The 23,538-nt window shown below is 46.5% G+C and overlaps 1 protein-coding gene across 3 annotated transcripts in view; it reads left to right on the forward strand.

The window, feature by feature from the left end:
* Window positions 1–6,806: 6,806 nt before the first annotated feature.
* Window positions 6,807–23,538, forward strand: part of LOC141189557 (uncharacterized) — a 34,295-nt gene continuing 17,563 nt past the window's right edge. Inside the window, exons 1-5 of one of the 3 annotated variants that reach the window (XM_073661154.1) lie at window positions 6,807–6,985; window positions 19,192–19,338; window positions 19,449–19,616; window positions 19,700–19,823; window positions 19,942–20,039. In XM_073661154.1, coding sequence (XP_073517255.1) covers window positions 19,231–19,338; window positions 19,449–19,616; window positions 19,700–19,823; window positions 19,942–20,039 — 498 coding nt within the window. In that variant the 5' untranslated portion in view covers window positions 6,807–6,985; window positions 19,192–19,230. The remainder of the gene's footprint in view (window positions 6,986–19,191; window positions 19,339–19,448; window positions 19,617–19,699; window positions 19,824–19,941; window positions 20,040–23,538) is intronic. The other 2 variants (XM_073661153.1, XM_073661155.1) reach the window with 2 other exon arrangements.

A 23,538-nucleotide genomic window follows, 5' to 3' on the forward strand; every position in this document is an offset into this window, starting at 1 on the left:
ATGACTATTGATTTTGAAGCAGAGGAATTCTAGTTTCAACCGTTTTTCAATATAGCTAGGGTCCAGGGATTTCCCCAGTTTTGATAGACTAAATCCTTCTCCAGCTTGCAACCAGGGTTGCCAACGTCCAGACTCCAGAATAGTGCAAAAAAAATAGGACACCTTTTCGCTGTCCGTAGAAAAAATGCGTTCGGGATTTTTAATTCAAGCTAAAGAAACTTATAGACATTATTTTGACTGTAATTATCGTTATTTTAGAGTTTACAGTGAATGTAGCTAATGATAACCTACTTTACAAGGCCAACATTAACGCATAAAAAAATATATAATATGCAGACAATCTGACGCACCTGTTGAACTGCCAGGTTCAGTTGCACATTGACTGTGTCCTTCCTCAAGCATTTACCCGGAGCCCGATGTAATACACTTTTGGGTCACAAATTGTATCAGTGGCAAGAACTGGCCCAGTTCCTTACACAATGGAGATGCTGCCACTTTATATAACACCACAACAGCTGGAGCTCTCAATTTGGTCGGCCCCCCTCACACATACCACAGCTCGCCCACTCAAGAGGCAACCCTGTCACACCAACCTGACTAAAGAACTGTGAAGGGCCTCCAGGGTTGCTGAGTGGAAATGGATAAGGTCCCACTCCAACGAGCATTTCATCGCATTCAAACAGTCCCTCACTTCTTACAAGTCCACATTTACTGCAGCAAAACAAACCTACTTCTCATCTCTCATATCCTCCCTGTCTCACACCCCTAAACAGCTATTCAACACTTTCAATTCTCTCCTCTGTCCCCCGATGCCTCCTCCCTCTCCTCTCATCTCAGCTGTAGACTTTGCTTCATTCTTTAAGCAGAAGATTGACACCATCAGACAAAGCTTTTGCCTTAAGTCCCCACAGCCCCTCCTCATATCTACTCAACCTTCCTCCTCCAAAACTAGCTTCTCCACTATTACGGACGATCAAGTTTCCTCTTTACTCTCCAAATCACACCTCACCACCTGCAAACTTGACCCAATCCCGTCCCACCTCATCACTAATCTCACCACAGTCTTCATCCCAACCCTAGCCCACCTCTTCAACCTGTCACTAACTGGTGTCTTCCCCTCAAGCTTCAATCATGCCTCGATCACACCCATCCTCAAAAAGCCCGCCCTTGACCCATCATCTCTGACTAGCTATCGCCCCATATCACTTCTCTCTTACGCCTCAAAACTACTGGAACAACACATCCATTCTGAACTGTCCTTCCACCTCTCCTCCTGCTCCCTCTTTGACCAGTTACAATCTGACTTCTGACCGCATCACTCCACTGAAACACTAAAGTCACCAATGACCTACTAACTGCCAAATCCAAGCGACACTACTCTGTCCTCCTCCTCCTAGACCTGTCATCTGCCTTTCACACAGTGGACCATTCTTACTAGACTCTCTCATTTCTCGGCATCACAGATTTGGCCCTATCTTGGATCTCCTCATACTTAACACACAGGAAATTCAGTGTCTCCCACTCACACACCACCTCCTCATCTCGCCCCCTATCTGTCGGTGTCCCTCAAGGTTCAGTCCTAGGACTCCTCCTCTTCTCCATCTACACCTTTGGCTTTGGACAGCTCATTTAGTCCAATGGCTTTCAATATAACCTCTATGCTGATGACACACAGATCTACCTCTCCGTACCCGATATCTCCTCCAGACTAAACAGGATCCCACAATGTCTGTCTGCTATTTCATCCTTCTTCTCTGACAGAGTTCTAAAACTTAACATGGATAAAACTGAATTCATCATCTTTCCACCATCTCACTCAACCCCCCCTCCCCCACCTTACCTATCCATCATAGTTAATGGCTGCTCACTCTCCCCAGTCCCGCAAGCTCGCTGCCTCAGGGTAACCCTTGACTTTAATCTCTCCTTCAAACCATATATCCTAACCCTTTCCACTTCCTGCCGACTCCAACTCAAAAATATCTCCCGGATCGGCACATTCCTCAGCGCCGAATCAGCAAAAACACTAGTGCATGCCCTCATCATCTCCCGCCTCGACTACTGCAACCTCCTGCACTGTGGCCTCCCTTCTAACACTCTGGCACCCCTCCAATCTATATCCTAAACTCTGCTGCCCGACTCATCCACCTGTCCCCCCGCTATCCCCCGGCCTCTCCTCTCTGTCAATCCCTTCACTGCCTCCCCATTACCCAGAGACTCCAGTTCAAAACCCTAACTATGGCATACAAAGCCATCCACAACCTGTCTCCTCCATACATCTGTAACCTAGTCTCCCAATACGTACCTGCATGCAACCTCCGATCCTCACAAGATCTCCTTCTCTACTCCCCTCTTCCCACAATCGCATACAAGATTTCTCCCGTGCATCCCCCCTACTCTGGAACTCTCTACTCCAACATATCAGGGTCTCGCCTACTGTGGAAACCTTCAAAAGGAACCTGAAGACCCACCTCTTCCGAGAAGCCTACAACCTGCAGCAACCACCGCTCCACCATACCGCTCCACGACCAGCTCTGCCCTCACCTACTGTATCCTCACCCATCCCTTGTAGACTGTGAGCCCTCGCGGGCAGGGTCCTCGCTCCACAATACAGCTGCACGACCAGCTCTACCCTCACCTACTGTATCCTCACCCATCCCTTGTAGACTGTGGGCCCTCGCGGGCGGGGTCCTCTCTCCTCTTGTACCAGTCGCTGACTCGTTTTGTTCAAGATTATTGTAATTGTTCTTGTATGTATACCACTTTTTCACATGTAAAGCGCCATGGAATAAATGGCGCTATAATAATAAACACTTAAAATAGATCACTCTGTGTGTAATGAGTCTCTATAATATGAGTTTCACTTATTGTATTGAAGAACTAAAATTAACTTTTTGCTGATATTCTAATTTAGTGAGATGCACCTGTATATACCAAAGATATTGGCTTAATAATAATAATTGTATTTATATAGCGCCATCATATTCCGCAGCACTTTACAATTAAAGGGAATCTGTCACCCCCTGGGACTTATCAGACTGCTAATATGGGAATACAGGTGATAGAAATGTGAATCTATACTTACCTGTATGGCCCATATTAGCGTTGGTTTCTGTGTAATTGCATTTTTGTTAAATGATTTCTGCTAAGCTTGGCGTCCCCCGGATGCCAAGAAATCCCCGCCTACTACCCCTATTATCATCCTTATTCCAACCCAGGGGGTGACATATGCAGACAATAAATTCAATGCAAGGTTTAGACACTGAGTAATTACAGGAGGAGTGAGGGTCCGACTGCTCTCAAGCTACAATCTACAAGGAAATAGGAAGGGGGGGCACAATAGGTCAAAAGTGCTTGTTATTTCAGGTCCAGCCATTATAATAGGGGGTTTCCATACAAAGCTGCATGATCCGGTCATCAGCCAGTGTGTCTAAGTGCAATTATCCATTGCAGTTATCGTGTGCATGGAGGGTGCGGAGTCAGAGGAATAGGGGGGGCAGCTGCTGAGGAAAATATACAAAGAGGGAACGGGGGAGAGTTAGGTTAGTGAGCTGAGGTGATACTCATGTGAAATACTGACCAAATACTGACCGTGTGAACGTGGCCTAATACAGATACCAAATCAGAGAAGAAAACAATCTACTATACACCCCCTCCCCTCCCCCAATATAGTCTGTAAATCCCACCAGTGACCCCCCGTTATACCCCCAAAATCCCACCAGTGACCCCGATTAAACACGAGACACCCCAAAATCCCATCAGCGACCCCCATTATACCCCACAAGTTACCCCCAAAATCCCACCAGTGACCCCATTATACCCCACAACAGACACTCCAAAATCCCACCAGTGACCCACAACAGAAACTCCCAAAAATCCCACCAGTGACCCCCCATTATATCTCACAACAGACACCCCCAAAATCCCATCAGTGACCCCCCCATTATACCCCACAAAAGACACTTCAAAATCCCACTAGTGACCCCCATTATACTTCACAACAGACACCCCCAAAATCCCACCAGTGACCCCCCATTATATCCCAAAACAAACACCTCCAAAATCTCACCAGTGACCCCCCATTATACCCCACAATAGACAACCCCAAAATCTCACCAGTGACCCCCCATTATACCCCAAAACAGACACCTCCAAAATCCAACCAGTGACTCCCATTATTCCCCACATCAGACCCCCCAAAATCTCACCAGTGAACCCCCATTATACCTCACAACAGACACCCCCAAAATCCCACCAGTGACCCCCACATTATACCTCACAACAGACACCCGCAACATCCCACCAGTGACTCCCACATTACACCCCACAGCAGACACCCCCAAAATCTCACCAGTGACCCCCATTATACCCCACAACAGACAACCTCAAAATCTCACCAGTGACCCCCATTATACCCCACAACAGACACCCTCAAAATCTCACCAGTGACCTCCCATTATACCCCACAACAGACACCTCAAAATCCCACCAGTGACCCCATTATACCCCACAACAGACACCCCCAAAATCACGTTAGTGACCCCCCCATTATACCCCACAACAGACACCTCAAAATCCCACCAGTGACCCCATTATACCCCACAACAGACACCCCCAAAATCACGTCAGTGACCCCATTATACCCCACAGCAGACACCCCCATAATTCCACCAGTGATCCCCATTATACCCCACAACAGACACCCCCAAAATCCAACCAGTGACCCCCATTATATCCCACAACAGACACCTCCAAAATCCCACCAGTAACCCCCATTATACTCCACGACACCCCCAAAATCCAACCAGTGACCCCCATTATACCCCACAACAGACACCCCCAAAATCTCACCAGTGACCCCCACATTATACCCCACAACAGACACCCCAAAATCTAAACAGTGACCCCCATTATACCCCATAACAGATACTCTCAAAATCCCACCAGTGACCCCATTATACCCCACAACAGACACCCCCAAAATCTCACCAGTGACCTCCATTATACCCCACAACAGACACCCTTAAAATCCTACCAGTGACCCCCATTATACCCCACAACTGACACCTCCAAAATCCCACCAGTGTCCCCCATTATACTCCACAACAGACACCCCCAAAATCCACCAGTGACCCCATTATACCCCACAACAGATACCCCCAAAATCTCACCAGTGACCCCCATTATACCCAACAGACAGCCCCAAAATTCAACCAGTGACCCCCATTATACTCCAACAGACACCTCCAAAATCCAACCAGTGACCCCCATTATACCCCACAACAGACACCTCCAAAATCCAACCAGTGACCCCATTATATCCCACAACAGACACCCCCAAAATCCACCAGTGACCCCATTATACCCCACAACAGATACGCCCAAAATCTCACCAGTGACCCCCATTATACCCAACAGACAGCCCCAAAATTCAACCAGTGACCCCCATTATACCCAGACACCTCCAAAATCCAACCAGTGACCCCATTATACCCCACAACAGACACCTCCAAAATCCAACCAGTGACCCCATTATACCCCACAACAGACACCTCCAAAATCCAACCAGTGACCCCATTATATCCCACAACAGACACCTCCAAAATCCAACCAGTGACCCCATTATACCCGACAACTGCCACCCCCAAAATCTCACCAGTGACCCCCACATTATACCCCACAACAGACACCCCAAAATCTCACCAGTGACCCCCATTATACCCAACAGACAGCCCCAAAATTCAACCAGTGACCCCATTATACCCCACAACAGACACCTCCAAAATCCAACCAGTGACCCCCATTATACCCCACAACAGACACCTCCAAAATCTAACCAGTGACCCCATTATATCCCACAACAGACACCTCCAAAATCCAACCAGTGACCCCATTATACCCCACAACAGACACCTCCAAAATCCAACCAGTGACCCCCATTATACCCCACAACAGACACCTCCAAAATCCAACCAGTGACCCCCATTATACCCCACAACAGACACCTCCAAAATCCAACCAGTGACCCCATTATATCCCACAACAGACACCTCCAAAATCCAACCAGTGACCCCCATTATACCCCACAACAGACACCTCCAAAATCCAACCAGTGACCCCATTATACCCCACAACTGCCACCCTCCAAATCTCACCAGCGACCCCCATTATACCCAACAGACAGCCCCAAAATTCAACCAGTGACCCCATTATACCCCACAACAGACACCTCCAAAATCCAACCAGTGACCCCCATTATACCCCACAACAGACACCTCCAAAATCTAACCAGTGACCCCATTATACCCCACAACAGACACCTCCAAAATCCAACCAGTGACCCCCATTATACCCCACAACAGACACCTCCAAAATCCAACCAGTGACCCCATTATACCCCACAACAGACACCTCCAAAATCCAACCAGTGACCCCATTATATCCCACAACAGACACCTCCAAAATCCAACCAGTGACCCCCATTATACCCCACAACAGACACCTCCAAAATCCAACCAGTGACCCCATTATACCCCACAACTGCCACCCTCCAAATCTCACCAGCGACCCCCATTATACCCTCAAAAAATCATTTCAGACACTCCCCTTATTATAAACCCAATGTCCCCCATGGACCCACTAGTTACAGACCCCAGAAACACCACCTCATTATAACCCCCAAACTCCTCACAGTCCCCTCACTATACCGCACGTTACACTGAGGACACTTCCCCTGTGGGCGGGGTCCTGAAAGCGCCTGCGCAGTGACCACGTGACCGCAGTGACGTCACACCAGCAAGCGGCGCGTACACAGTGTGAGGGGAGGAGCCGCAAAGAATTCTGGGAGTTGTAGTTTACAGGGGACAGGAAATGCTGCTCCGGGACTGAAGAGAATGAGGGAGAGAAATCTCATCAGAAAACCAGGAAACGGCACAGAAACGGCTCCGAGCGGACTGGAGAAGACGCAGTGACCGCAGCTCCGGTATATGTGCGTCTCCTGTGCGGTCACAGCCCGGAGAGGGCGGGACCAGTCCTGACCGCTGCTCCGCTCCTCTGTGCTGTCACTATGGAGCTACCGAGCACCCAGCACCATGAGGAGGGGAAGAAGGGCTGAGAGCTCATGTGTATATAATATATATATATGTGTAATGTGTATATATACCGTGTGTATATTATATATATATATATATATGTGTATGTGTATATATATCTACAGTACAGACCAAAAGTTTGGACACACCTTCTCATTTAAATGTTTTTCTGTATTTTCATGACTATGAAAATTGTACATTCACACTGAAGGCATCAAAACTATGAATTACCACATGTGGAATTATATACTTAACAAAAAAGTGTGAAACAACTGAAAATATGTCTTATATTCTAGGTTCTTCACAGTAGCCACCTTTTGCTTTGATGACTGCTTTGCACATTCTTGGCATTCTCTTGATGAGCTTCAAGAGGTAGTCACCGGAAATGGTCTTCCAACCATCTTGAAGGAGTTCCCAGAGATGCTTAGCACTTGTTGGCCCTTTTGCCTTCACTCTGTGGTCCAGCTCACCCCAAACCATCTCGATTGGGGTCAGGTCTGGTGACTGTGGAGGCCAGGTCATCTGGTGTAGCCCCCCATCACTCTCCTTCTTGGTCAAATAGCCCTTACACAGCCTGGAGGTGAGTTTGGGGTCATTGTCCTGTTGTAAAATAAATGATGGTCCAACTAAACGCAAACCGGATGGAATAGCATGCCGCTGCAAGATGCTGTGGTAGCCATGCTGGTTCAGTATGCCTTCAATTTTGAATAAATCCCCAACAGTGTCACCAGCAAAGCCCCCCCACACCATCACACCTCCTCCTCCATGCTTCACGGTGGGAACCAGGCATGTAGAGTCCATCCGTTCACCTTTTCTGCGTCGCACAAAGACACGGTGGTTGGAACCAAAGATCTCAAATTTGGACTCATCAGACCAAAGCACAGATTTCCACTGGTCTAATGTCCATTCCTTGTGTTCTTTAGCCCAAACAAGTCTCTTCTGCTTGATGCCTGTCCTTAGCAGTGGTTTCCTAGCAGCTATTTTACCATGAAGGCCTGCTGCACAAAGTCTCCTCTTAACAGTTGTTGTAGAGATGTGTCTGCTGCTAGAACTCTGTGTGGCATTGACCTGGTCTCTAATCTGAGCTGCTGTTAACCTGCGATTTCTGAGGCTGGTGATTCGGATAAACTTATCCTCAGAAGCAGAGGTGACTCTTGGTCTTCCTTTCCTGGGGCGGTCCTCATGTGAGCCAGTTTCTTTGTAACGCTTGATAGTTTTTGCAGCTGCACTTGGGGACACTTTCAAAGTTTTCCCAATTTTTCGGACTGACTGACCTTCATTTCTTAAAGTAATGATGGCCACTCGTTTTTCTTTACTTAGCTGCTTTTTTCTTGCCATAATACAAATTCTAACAGTCTGTTCAGTAGGACTATCAGCTGTGTATCCACCAGACTTCTGCACAACACAACTGATGGTCCCAACCCCATTTATAAGCCAAGAAATCCCACTTATTAAACCTGACAGGGTACACCTGTGAAGTGAAGACTATTTCCGGTGACTACCTCTTGAAGCTCATCAAGAGAATGCCAAGAGTGTGCAAAGCAGTCATCAAAGCAAAAGGTGGCTACTGTGAAGACCCTAGAATATAAGACATATTTTCAGTAGTTTCACACTTTTTTGTTAAGTATATAATTCCACATGTGGTAATTCATAGTTTTGATGCCTTCAGTGTGAATGTACAATTTTCATAGTCAAGAAAATACAGAAAAATCTTTAAATGAGAAGGTGTGTCCAAACTTTTGGTCTGTACTGTATATATATATATATATATATATATATATATATATATATATATATATATATATATATATATATATATATGATGTGTGTGCAGTGTCGGTCTGGGGCCCACAGGGGGATTTGATCCTCGGCCCACCCTACATCTGTATGTAAATACCTGATAGCTGATGTCCTGTTATTGTCAAGCGTCGGCTGTAACACGACAGGCGGCTCCGGCACATCTACCATGCACAGCTATCACTGGGATGTACAATTACGGTAGTTTGCATTAACAAGCTTCTTTGGTTAAAACAAATTATCACCGATCCATGGGCTCCACAGGATAGGTGATAATAACTTACTGATCGTTTGGGTCTGAACATTGGGAAACTCACCGATCTGAAGAATGGGGACGTTTTACCCCTGTCAGGACACTTAGTTATCCCCATTTTAAAATGCAGCGGTAGGTGGGACGTCTGACCGCAGCTTCATTCATACTCTTGGGGGCTTCCAGGAAAAAACAAAAACAGCCACTGAGGGAATGAATGGATCAGTGGTCAAGTCGCACATGAGCTCCAGTCTAATGGGGAGAAAAGCTCCACATTTTAGCCATCGGTGCAGGTCCCAGCAGTCAGACCCCCACTAATCAATAATTTATCACTTATCCTGTGGTGAGGTGATTACTTGTTTTCCCCGGAGAACCCCTGTAAGTGCATCTTGTTCTAAGTATTTAATCACTAATGGAAATAAAGAATCTTCTAATTAATATCAGAGAGAACAAATAACCGCCATACACAACACAATCCACTGTACCAACACAAATAGTACCACATACAAGGGAGAAATACTGCCACACCATGACTGGACTACATATTGCCACCATATAGTGACCGAATAATACTACATACAAGGGAGAAATACCACCACACCGTGACCAGACCACATATTACCACCACATAGTGACCGAATAATACTACATACAAGGGAGAAATACCACCACACCATGACCAGACCACATATTACCACCATATAGTGACCGAATAATACTACATACAAGGGAGAAATACTGCCACACCATGACTAAACTACATATTACCACCATATAGTGACCGAATAATACTACATACAAGGGAGAAATACCACCACACCATGACCAGACCACATATTACCACCATATAGTGACCGAATAATACTACATACAAGGGAGAAATACCACCACACCATGACCAGACCACATTACCACCATATAGTGACCGAATAATACTACATACAAGGGAGAAATACTGCCACACCATGACTAAACTACATATTACCACCATATAGTGACCGAATAATACTACATACAAGGGAGAAATACCACCACACCATGACTGGACTACATATTACCACCATATAGTGACCGAATAATACTACATACAAGGGAGAAATACCACCACACCATGACCAGGCCACATATTACCACCACATAGTGACCGAATAATACTACATACAAGGGAGAAATACCACCACGCCATGACCAGACCAGATATTAACAGGATATAACGTCCAAATAATTCCCCATCATTTCTCTCCCCCACCTCCATAATTGCTCTCCGCCACCTCCTCCATCATTGCTCCCTCCCATCCTCATCATTGCTCTCCCCCAACATCTCCATCATTGTCATATCTCTCCCACCTCCTCCATCATTGTCATATCTCCCCCACCTCCTCCATCATTGTCATATCTCCCCCACCTCCTCCATCATTGTCATATCTCCGTCATCATTGCCATATCTCCCCCCACCTACTCCGTCATGATTGCCATATCTCCCCCCACCTGCTCCGTCATCATTGCCATATCCCCCCCCACCTGTTCCGTCATCATTGCCATATCCCCCCCACCTGCTCCTTCATCATTGCCATATCCCCCCCCACCTGCTCCGTCATCATTGCCATATCCCCCCCCACCTGCTCCGTCATCATTGCCATATCTCCCCCCCCACCTGCTCCGTCATCATTGCCATATCCCCCCCCCACCTGCTCCGTCATCATGACATGCATATCTCCCCCCACCTGCTCCCTCACCATGACATGCATATCTCCCCCCACCGCCTCCCTCACCATGACATGCATATCTCCCCCCACCTCCTCCGTCACCATGCCATGCATATCTCCCCCCACCTCCTCCGTCACCATTCCATGCATATCTCCCCCTACCTCCTCCATCACCATGCCATATCTTCCCCCACCATGTCATATCTCCCCCCACCTCCTCAATCACCATTGCTCTCCCTCAAAAAAACCCCCAAAAACGTACCTCTCAGTGCGCTCCTCCGCAGCACCGTCCCCTGCTTCCTGCCCGGCATCTTTGTCCCTGACACAGGCTCGCACTGCATGATGACGTCATCAAGCAGCGTGAGCCTGTGTCAAGGAACAAGGCCGGGCAGGAAACAGAGGACGGATCCCTCCAGCTCCGCTGCCATTTTCCTCCTGTCGGCAGCGGAGCTGGAGGGATCGCTCCCTTCCCGCCTCACAGGATGAGGGCAATCTGGCCATGGGTACCCCAGAGCCTGGGGGTCCGAAAAGCAGGCCAGATTGCCCTCATCAGCCACACTGCAAGGGCCTTCCTGACCCTCCGGGCCCTTGCAGTGCGGAGCACTGGCAGCCATGATAACCAGGGGCCCCCATGCTCGGGGGCCTGCTGAGGACCTGGGCCCACCGGAGAATTCTCCGGTGTCCTGGTGCCCCAATCCGACCCTGTATATATGTGTGTGTGTGTAATGTCTGTACATATATATATATTACAGACCAAAAGTTTGGACACACCTCATTTAAAGATTTTTCTGTATTTTCATGAGTATGAAAATTGTTCCTTCACACTGAAGGCATCAAAACTATGAATTAACACATGTGGAATTATATACTTAACAAAAAAGTGTGAAACAACTGAAAATATGTCTTATATTCTAGGTTCTTCACAGTAGCCACCTTTTGCTTTGATGACTGCTTTGCACACTCTTGACATTCTCTTGATGACCTTCAAGAGGTAGTCACCGGAAATGGTCTTCCAACAATCTTGAAGGAGTTCCCAGAGATGCTTAGCACTTGTTGGCCCTTTTGCCTTCACTCTGCGGTCCAGCTCACCCCAAACCATCTCGATTGGGTTCAGGTCTGGTGACTGTGGAGGCCAGGTCATCTGGCGTAGCACCCCATCACTCTCCTTCTTGGTCAAATAGCCCTTACACAGCCTGGAGGTGTGTTTGGGGTCATTGTCCTGTTGAAAAATAAATGATGGTCCAACTAAACGCAAACCGGATTGAACAGCATGCCGCTGCAAGATGCTGTGGTAGCCATACTGGTTCAGTATGCCTTCAATTTTGAATAAATCCCCAACAGTGTCACCAGCAAAGCACCCCCACACCATCACACCTCCTCCTCCATGCTTCAGGGTGGGAACCAGGCATGTAGAGTCCATCCGTTCACCTTTTCTGCGTCGCACAAAGACACTGTGGTTGGAACCAAAGATCTCAAATTTGGACTCATCAGACCAAAGCACAGATTTCCACTGGTCTAATGTCCATTCCTTGTGTTCTTTAGCCCAAACAAGTCTCTTCTGCTTGTTGCCTGTCCTTAGCAGTGGTTTCCTAGCAACTATTTTACCATGAAGGCCTGCTGCACAAAGTCTCCTCTTAACAGTTGTTGTAGAGATGTGTCTGCTGCTAGAACTCTGTGTGGCATTGACCTGGTCTCTAATCTGAGCTGCTGTTAACCTGCTATTTCTGAGGCTGGTGACTCGGATAAACTTATCCTCAGAAGCAGAGGTGACTCTTGGTCTTCCTTTCCTGGGGCGGTCCTCATGTGAGCCAGTTTCTTTGTAGCGCTTGATGGTTTTTGCAGCTGCACTTGGGGACACTTTCAAAGTTTGCCCAATTTTTCGGACTGACTGACCTTTATTTCTTAAAGTAATGATGGCCACTCGTTTTTTTTTTACTTAGCTGCTTTTTTCTTGCCATAATGCAAATTGTAACAGTCTATTCAGTAGGACTATCAGCTGTGTATCCACCAGACTTCTGCACAACACAACTGATGGTCCCAACCCCATTTATAAGGCAGGAAATCCCACTAATTAAACCTGACAGGGCACACCTGTGAAGTGAAGACCATTTCCGGTGACTACCTCTTGAAGCTCATCAAGAGAATGCCAAGAGTGTGCAAAGCAGTCATCAAAGCAAAAGGTGGCTACTGTGAAGACCCTAGAATATAAGACATATTTTCAGTAGTTTCACACTTTTTTGTTAAGTATATAATTCCACATGTGGTTATTCATAGTTTTGATGCCTTCAGTGTGAATGTACAATTTTCATAGTCAAGAAAATACAGAGAAATCTTTAAATCAGAAGGTGTGTCCAAACTTTTGGTCTGTACTGTATATATATATATATATGTGTGTGTGTGCAGTGTCGGTCTGGGGCCCACAGGGGGATTTGATCCTCGGCCCACCCTACATCTGTATGTAAATACCTGATAGCTGATGTCCTGTTATTGTCAAGCGTCGGCTGTAACACGACAGGCGGCTCCGGCACATCTACCGTGCACAGCTATCACTGGGATGTACAATTACGGTAGTTTGCATTAACAAGCTTCTTTGGTTAAAACAAATTATCACCGATCCATGGGCTCCACAGGATAGGTGATAATAACTTACTGATCGTTTGGGTCTGAACATTGGGAAACTCACCGATCTGAAGAATGGGGGCGTTTTACCCCTGTCAGGACACTTAGTTATCCCCATTTTAAAATGCAGCGGTAGGTGGGACGTCTGACCGCAGCTTCATTCATACTCTTGGGGGCTTCCAGAAAAAAACAAAAACAGCCACTGAGGGAATGAATGGATCAGTGGTCAAGTCGCACATGAGCTCCAGTCTAATGGGGAGAAAAGCTCCACATTTTAGCCATCGGTGCAGGTCCCAGCAGTCAGACCCCCACTAATCAATAATTTATCACTTATCCTGTGGTGAGGTGATTACTTGTTTTCCCCGGAGAACCCCTGTAAGTGCATCTTGTTCTAAGTATTTAATCACTAATGGAAATAAAGAATCTTCTAATTAATATCAGAGAGAACAAATAACCGCCATACACAACACAATCCACTGTACCAACACAAATAGTACCACATACAAGGGAGAAATACTGCCACACCATGACTGGACTACATATTGCCACCATATAGTGACCGAATAATACTACATACAAGGGAGAAATACCACCACACCGTGACCAGACCACATATTACCACCACATAGTGACCGAATAATACTACATACAAGGGAGAAATACCACCACACCATGACCAGACCACATATTACCACCATATAGTGACCGAATAATACTACATACAAGGGAGAAATACTGCCACACCATGACTAAACTACATATTACCACCATATAGTGACCGAATAATACTACATACAAGGGAGAAATACCACCACACCATGACTGGACTACATATTACCACCATATAGTGACCGAATAATACTACATACAAGGGAGAAATACCACCACACCATGACCAGGCCACATATTACCACCATATAGTGACCGAATAATACTACATACAAGGGAGAAATACCACCACGCCATGACCAGACCAGATATTAACAGGATATAACGTCCAAATAATTCCCCATCATTTCTCTCCCCCACCTCCATAATTGCTCTCCGCCACCTCCTCCATCATTGCTCCCTCCCATCCTCATCATTGCTCTCCCCCAACATCTCCATCATTGTCATATCTCTCCCACCTCCTCCATCATTGTCATATCTCCCCCACCTCCTCCATCATTGTCATATCTCCCCCACCTCCTCCATCATTGTCATATCTCCGTCATCATTGCCATATCTCCCCCCACCTACTCCGTCATGATTGCCATATCTCCCCCCACCTGCTCCGTCATCATTGCCATATCTCCCTACCCCACCTGCTCTGTCATCATTGCCATATCCCCCCCCACCTGTTCCGTCATCATTGCCATATCCCCCCCACCTGCTCCGTCATCATTGCCATATCCCCCCCCACCTGCTCCGTCATCATTGCCATATCTCCCCCCCCACCTGCTCCGTCATCATGACATGCATATCTCCCCCCACCTGCTCCCTCACCATGACATGCATATCTCCCCCCACCGCCTCCCTCACCATGACATGCATATCTCCCCCCACCTCCTCCGTCACCATGCCATGCATATCTCCCCCCACCTCCTCCGTCACCATGCCATGCATATCTCCCCCTACCTCCTCCATCACCATGCCATATCTTCCCCCACCATGTCATATCTCCCCCCACCTCCTCAATCACCATTGCTCTCCCTCAAAAAAACCCCCAAAAACGTACCTCTCAGTGCGCTCCTCCGCAGCACCGTCCTCTGCTTCCTGCCCGGCATCTTTGTCCCTGACACAGGCTCGCACTGCATGATGACGTCATCAAGCAGCGTGAGCCTGTGTCAAGGAACAAGGCCGGGCAGGAAACAGAGGACGGATCCCTCCAGCTCCGCTGCCATTTTCCTCCTGTCGGCAGCGGAGCTGGAGGGATCGCTCCCTTCCCGCCTCACAGGATGAGGGCAATCTGGCCATGGGTACCCCAGAGCCTGGGGGTCCGAAAAGCAGGCCAGATTGCCCTCATCAGCCACACTGCAAGGGCCTTCCTGACCCTCCGGGCCCTTGCAGTGCGGAGCACTGGCAGCCATGATAACCAGGGGCCCCCATGCTCGGGGGCCTGCTGAGGACCTGGGCCCACCGGAGAATTCTCCGGTGTCCTGGTGCCCCAATCCGACCCTGTATATATGTGTGTGTGTGTAATGTCTGTACATATATATATATTACAGACCAAAAGTTTGGACACACCTCATTTAAAGATTTTTCTGTATTTTCATGAGTATGAAAATTGTTCCTTCACACTGAAGGCATCAAAACTATGAATTAACACATGTGGAATTATATACTTAACAAAAAAGTGTGAAACAACTGAAAATATGTCTTATATTCTAGGTTCTTCACAGTAGCCACCTTTTGCTTTGATGACTGCTTTGCACACTCTTGACATTCTCTTGATGACCTTCAAGAGGTAGTCACCGGAAATGGTCTTCCAACAATCTTGAAGGAGTTCCCAGAGATGCTTAGCACTTGTTGGCCCTTTTGCCTTCACTCTGCGGTCCAGCTCACCCCAAACCATCTCGATTGGGTTCAGGTCTGGTGACTGTGGAGGCCAGGTCATCTGGCGTAGCACCCCATCACTCTCCTTCTTGGTCAAATAGCCCTTACACAGCCTGGAGGTGTGTTTGGGGTCATTGTCCTGTTGAAAAATAAATGATGGTCCAACTAAACGCAAACCGGATTGAACAGCATGCCGCTGCAAGATGCTGTGGTAGCCATACTGGTTCAGTATGCCTTCAATTTTGAATAAATCCCCAACAGTGTCACCAGCAAAGCACCCCCACACCATCACACCTCCTCCTCCATGCTTCAGGGTGGGAACCAGGCATGTAGAGTCCATCCGTTCACCTTTTCTGCGTCGCACAAAGACACTGTGGTTGGAACCAAAGATCTCAAATTTGGACTCATCAGACCAAAGCACAGATTTCCACTGGTCTAATGTCCATTCCTTGTGTTCTTTAGCCCAAACAAGTCTCTTCTGCTTGTTGCCTGTCCTTAGCAGTGGTTTCCTAGCAGCTATTTTACCATGAAGGCCTGCTGCACAAAGTCTCCTCTTAACAGTTGTTGTAGAGATGTGTCTGCTGCTAGAACTCTGTGTGGCATTGACCTGGTCTCTAATCTGAGCTGCTGTTAACCTGCTATTTCTGAGGCTGGTGACTCGGATAAACTTATCCTCAGAAGCAGAGGTGACTCTTGGTCTTCCTTTCCTGGGGCGGTCCTCATGTGAGCCAGTTTCTTTGTAGCGCTTGATGGTTTTTGCAGCTGCACTTGGGGACACTTTCAAAGTTTGCCCAATTTTTCGGACTGACTGACCTTCATTTCTTAAAGTAATGATGGCCACTCGTTTTTTTTTTACTTAGCTGCTTTTTTCTTGCCATAATGCAAATTGTAACAGTCTATTCAGTAGGACTATCAGCTGTGTATCCACCAGACTTCTGCACAACACAACTGATGGTCCCAACCCCATTTATAAGGCAGGAAATCCCACTAATTAAACCTGACAGGGCACACCTGTGAAGTGAAGACCATTTCCGGTGACTACCTCTTGAAGCTCATCAAGAGAATGCCAAGAGTGTGCAAAGCAGTCCTCAAAGCAAAAGGTGGCTACTGTGAAGAACCTAGAATATAAGACATATTTTCAGTAGTTTCACACTTTTTTGTTAAGTATATAATTCCACATGTGGTAATTCATAGTTTTGATGCCTTCAGTGTGAATGTACAATTTTCATAGTCATGAAAATACAGAAAAATCTTTAAATGAGAAGGTGTGTCCACATGTGGAATTATATACTTAACAAAAAAGTGTGAAACAACTGAAAATATGTCTTATATTCTAGGGTCTTCACAGTAGCCACCTTTTGCTTTGATGACTGCTTTGCACACTCTTGGCATTCTCTTGGCATTCTCATTCTCACAGGGGCGTCCAAGCTACAAGGGAAGGGTAGAGCCGGCAGGTGAGAGCGGAGTAGCTGCTCATGGGGCGTCGGGTAGGTGTAGGCTTTTCTGAGGTGAGATGTCAGGAAGGTGGGAGAAAGTCTGATTGATTAAGGTAGCGAGATCCAGAGTAAAGCACAAGAGAAACCTAGAAGATGTTCCTGTGGTGAGAGCGACGAAAGAGTTCTTGTGATCATCTGTGGAGAGGGATCAGGAGATCATGGAGGGATCAGATTAGGGATTATCTGGGATGAATTATCTGAGTAGTGGAGGGACCTGTGAAGGAGAAGTCACAAGGGAAGAGGTGGATTAACCGCGCATCAGAATGGACCTGAGGGACAAAAGTGGTCCCTGGCTACAGAGGAACCACATTTATGGGTGAGGTGGATCCTCTAAGACATAGGTCGGTGTGAGCCGCACGTATGATGCAAAAACTCAGCACTAAAGGTAAAGTTTCAAAATTGAATTAGCCAAAAGTAAGTGTGTTATAGAGCAGACGTTTCGGTCGCACAGACCTTCATCAGTACACTCTGTGAGGCTGTGTGTTGGAAGGAACAGGTGTGGGACACAATGTCTCACAAAAGAAGTCTAAGTCGTAGATCATGTGCGAAGCTTCATAGAATGTACTTTTTGACTAATTGAATTTTGAAACTTTACCTTGAGTGCCGAGTTTTTTCATCATATGTCTACTGGCGTTGGACTCTGCTCGAGCACCAAATATAGGATGTGCAGTGATCTACTACCTTATTGGTGTGAGCAGCACAGACCGAAAACTGAGCTGAGGGGCAGGTGGAGAACCAGGACAGCTCTCCGGATGTAGCAGAGCTAAATGCACAGACTGCATTAGAATAGCAGAGTAGAAGATGCGGGGGCACCAGAATAATTGAAACAAGTTTGCTATTCGGTAACTGGACACAGCAGAGTTGTAGGTGTGACAGCACCAGGAAAGTAGAGATGAGTTGACCTTCAGGTACCTGAGATGAAGGTGTGACCCTAGACGTAGCATGACTGAGCTCGGTAATAGATGGTTGCAGCATAGCAATCTGAAGCAGCAGTACCGATAATAGGGGACCCGATTGGAGCTGAACATGGTGGAAGTAAAGCCCGGCGCTGGAGCCTGGACAGTTGAGTATCGGAGACATTGTAGTGATGACTAGATCGAACAAAATTCGAAATCACACAGATTTTCCCGGGAAACTTGATTTTCCGCAAAGTCTGCAAATTGAAAGTCTGGAGAGACCCAGAGCATAATAAATGTAAGATGTGAAAACACAAACTTCTCCTCACTTGTCCAGCCCCTCCACCGTTCGGTCCTCAGAGCCGCCTCATCCTTCCCCAGTCACAGTCCGCATCTTTCGGCCCGTTCACTCTGAGGTTGGGACTTCCGGTCCTTGGAGGCCGCTGCACTTCACACTTTGGGATGTCATGGACTTGTGGTTCACAGTAACCTCTGACACCTGGTCACGGCCGTGAGTGAAAAGTTCATAGCTACGACGGCAGAATGAAGAGGCCCTGAGGACCGGGCGGTGAGCAGTGAGGTGAAAATAAGCTCTTATTTTTAACATTTTTTGCAGGTCATCTATGGTTTAGCAAAATTTTGCTGAGTTTGTAAAAGGCGTGTTTACAAAAGTTCGTATTGTCAAAAAAGCGGACTTTTTTTGCATTCGAGTAGAATTAATTTCCACTCGTCTCTAATTGTTCTTCATGTTCTTCCATATAAAATTTTCCATCCAATCCTTCTTGTTTTTCTCTCATTTTTCAGGTTTTTAACTTTCATGATTAAAGTTTTCTTTGGAGGACAATGGTTCTTACTATCTATGACCCTCCGAGCATGGAGCAGGACAGAAGCCACATGGCTGCTCGGATATTAGACCTCACCCTGGAGATAATCTACTGGATCACTGGAGAGGTGAGAGCTTCACATCACATCACTGATCTCTAGGAATAAAATAGGGAAATGACGGGAAAGGTGAAGGATCCTTAGAATAGATGTAGTGATCGGCGTCTCCCCATACACAGGATCACACAGTAGTGAAGACATCGTCTGGGGAGTGTGTGACCCCCCGTGTGTCAGGAGGGCGGAGCCGGACCCCGAGTGACATCACCGAGCCTCCACCTCATTCACTGATGCATGAGAAGAAGATCCTAGAACTGACCCACAGGATCACTGAGCTGCTGAGCGGAGAGGTGAGCGCTGCCGGGAATGCTGGGACATTATATAATAACGCCGGGGGAGGGGTCTGCTAATGACGGGTCATTGTGTGTGTCAGGTTCCTATAAGGTGTCAGGACGTCACCGTCTATTTCTCCATGGAGGAGTGGGAGTATTTAGAAGGACACAAGGATCTGTACAAGGATGTCATGATGGAGGATCACCAGCCCCTCACATCTCCGGGTAAGAGGAGACGGTCCTGATTATAGAGGAGAGGCCGGGTCTGAGGTCACCTAGACTCCCCCATCATCTGATCATCATATGTAGACTATGTGTTCAGTCCTGTGTATGTTTCCTATAGATGGGTCCAGTCCGAGAAATCCACCAGAGAGAAGTCCCAGTCCTCTATATTCCGAGGAATTTCCAGAGGAAAAGCCGAATGTTTCACTGGATTATCAGGTAGATGGAGCTGAGATTTCTGGAAATCCTTTATAGACCGATGTAATGAAGCTTTCTACTAACCTTCTCCAGCAATGGGGTGTAGACTTCATGTCTGCTGGGGTCAGTAGCGGCTATGAATAGTTTCTGGTTTAGTAGATGGTTGATAAATTCCCCCAGTTTGGATCCACTTGACCATTGATAATCATTGATGGTAAATATTGAGTTGTGTCGTGGAGATGGTAATATCAGCACAATGCCAAGCAGCTGCTTCCAAGGCAAACAGATTAATGTCATGTATTATAAGAGCCAAGAAGTGATCAATGATCTCAGTAAGACCCGGCACAGAGGAGCGGGAGCGTCGCACGTCAGCAGTAGGGAGCAATCCATATTTAGAAATTGTGATCTCCTACGCTCCTGATGAATTCGGAAATGTCCACGTTAAATCCAGATGTTTAAAAAAACATTCACGATGTCGTAAAGTCGGAGAAGACGCAACTAATCTTTCAAATCTGCAAAGTATAGTTGTTCCTGTCAGGCAAAAGGTATTTTTGCCCGAGTTTTAAAAAATGAGAGATGTTTTAAAAAAGGAAAAAAAAAACCCCACCCCCTATCTGTTTGTAAGTGAAGACATAGAACTCACTTTTGCTTTTCCCCAAACCAGGAATTTTTATGACCCGCCATAAAACCTCAGTCCAGGGCAAGCGCTGGTACAAACCGGAAAATCCCTCCAAAAAATCCCATTGTTTAATTGTACAAATGTTTTATGCCAATTTTAATCACGCACAGGTCTGACAGAAACATCGGAACCACGTTTTTTGAATGCTCACCTTTTTCCCATTACAATAGTATAACTTGCATAACTGAGGAATGACCGGGAACTGAGATAATGGATTCTGAGCGTCATAGAGGTTTCATATTTAATATCTATCTTCATGAATATTGGTGACGGTCCAGATGATATCTCCCTCTTGGATGTGGGACCCCCCCACACCAAGATATGGAATCTGAAGGATTTTTTAGGTCTTCTGCAGCTGGGTGGGCTCGCAAAGCCGAGCCCCCCTTGTAAGGTAAATAAGGGGTGTTCCCCAGAGTTTTGGCTGCTTACTAAAAAGCAAATCGGCCATTTTCAGGTCATTCTTCTCAGGGACGTCGAACGCACGCACATCACGCGGCGTAAGAAGAATCACCTCTAATTTCCGGGGATCCGTCCCCCCCACAGAATCTGAGACCATCACCTTGTGAAGCAGGTTTTGCTGTTACTTATCCCTTTTATTTTAATAACTGTTGATGCATACATGTAAATTGTCTCCTTTATAATATCTTGTATATCTTTTGTAAACACTGCCCCCCTTTTGGGAGTAAATCATTAATTATTTACCAGTTTCGTTCTTCTTGTCCTATGTCGAGCAAACACGTTCCTCACCCGCTAATTCACGTTACCTACCAGGTACCCGATCCACCTGTTAAGCGATCGGTGGTGGCAGTATACCAGTATTTATGTGATATTGTGGTTTGAGGGTGGCTGGTCGGAGGTATATATACGTTCCTGGAAGGAACTGGTGGTATATATACGTCCTGTCACATCACGTGCCGCAATAGTCGACATAAATGAGAGCAGCGGCACCCGTGCTTATCCTCTGTCAATACCGTGTTTGACCAGCAGGATAAGGGGGCGCCAGAGAGCTGCAAGGTCTGACCCAAGAGTGGGTGTTGATTTCATGACAGTTCCGTTTATTGTTCAGCGATCCAAAAACCTGACGTTTCACCTCATACGAACTTTCTCAAACATCAGTTGTCAGGAGCTGATTACAATGTAGAAAAAAAAGCGCAGTGAGTGGCGGTGTAATATATCTATAGGATTATTAACCTCCCATACCCCAGTATCAAAACATTTTCTAAGTCTTTGATTAGGAAAAATCTGAGAGTCAGCGACTTCCTGAATTTTTTTTTTCTTCTGTTCTGTAAGATATTAGAATTGATCACGAGCGCTGGAGACTACAATCACTTTCTTTGTGGGTCGTATTCAGGACCGGCTCCGATCATTTCATGCAGCAAAATACCAGAAACAGTTATGATGTGTAAAACATTTGGTTGGTTGTTGATCCTGTCTGATTGGTTCATGACTTCTCGCGAATTTTGACCTACAGCGGTATGTAAAAGTTTGTGCACCCCTGGTCAAAATTACTCTTATTGTTGACAGTTGAGTAAGTTGAAGATGAAATGATCTAAAAAGCCTAAAGTTACAGATGACACATTTCCTATTTCCTTTGTAATTTAGACAAAAAAAAACAATCATATTTTCATCTTTTACATTTTAAAAATTACAAAAAGGAAAATGGGCCGATGCAAAAGTTTGGGCCCCCTGCATGGTTAGTACCTAGCAGCGCCCCCTTTTGAAAGTATCACAGCTTGTAAATACTTTTTCTAGCCAGACAGGAGTCTTTGAATTCTTGTTTGAGGGATTTTCCTCCGTTCTTCCTTGGAGAATTCTTCCAGTTCTGTGAGATTCCTGGGGCGTCTTCCATGCTCTGCTATTTTGAGGTTTAGCCACAGATGATGTTCAGATCAGGGGACTGTGAGGGCCATTGTAAAACCTTCAGCTTGCGCCTTTTGAGGTCGTCTATTGTGGATTGTGACCTGTGTTTAGGATCATTATCCATTTGTAGATTCATCCTCTTTTCATCTTCAGCTTTTTTACAGATGGTGTTAAGTTTGCATCAAGAATTTGTTGAAATGTCATTGAATCCATTCTTCCCTCTACCCGTGAAATGTTCCCCGTGCCATTGGCTCCAACACAACCCCAAAGCATGATTGATCCTCCCCCATGCTTAATGGTTGGTGAGATGTTCTGCTCCTGAAATTCTGCCCCCTTTTTCTCCACACATACCTGTGATCCTTGTATTCACAGAAATTTACTTTACCTCATCGGTCCACAGGACTTGTTTCTACGATGCATTAGCTTGTTTAGATGTTTTTAAACCAAAAAGCAGAAAAAATACCCATTAAAAAATAACTTTTAATTTAGCATTTAAAAAATGTGTACCAAATAGTACAATCAGGACAAACTACACACATTGAGATGAGATACTTAGTAATAAGGGGATGGTGGGGATAGTCATATATCAAAAAATTAACCCTGAATTACCCTGGTGGAGGAGCTCTCCACCTGACAGCGGAGTGTATTTACCCTAAGGGCCCCGTCACACTAAGCGATGCAGCAGCGATCCTGACAACGATACGACCTGTCAGGGATCGTTGCTGCATCTCTAATACATCGCTGGTGAGCTGTCAAACAGGCAGGCCCACCAGCGATCAGGGGAGCAGCGACATCGTGGAAAGAATCGTTCCACGATGTCCTGCTCCCGTTACCAGCCTGCTGAAGCAGGAGCAGGCTGGTAACTATGGTAAACATCGGGTTACTAAGTGCGCGTGTGCCCCTAGTAACCCGCTGTTTACCATGGATACCACTCTGCTACGGTGCGCGGGAGCCTCCGCGCACCGTAGCAGAGTGGTATCC

The sequence above is a fragment of the Phyllobates terribilis genome, unplaced genomic scaffold (assembly GCF_046119375.1).
Source record: "Phyllobates terribilis strain yellow unplaced genomic scaffold, ASM4611937v1 Scaffold_2__4_contigs__length_985480577, whole genome shotgun sequence".
In the NCBI taxonomy this organism is placed as follows: domain Eukaryota; kingdom Metazoa; phylum Chordata; class Amphibia; order Anura; family Dendrobatidae; genus Phyllobates; species Phyllobates terribilis.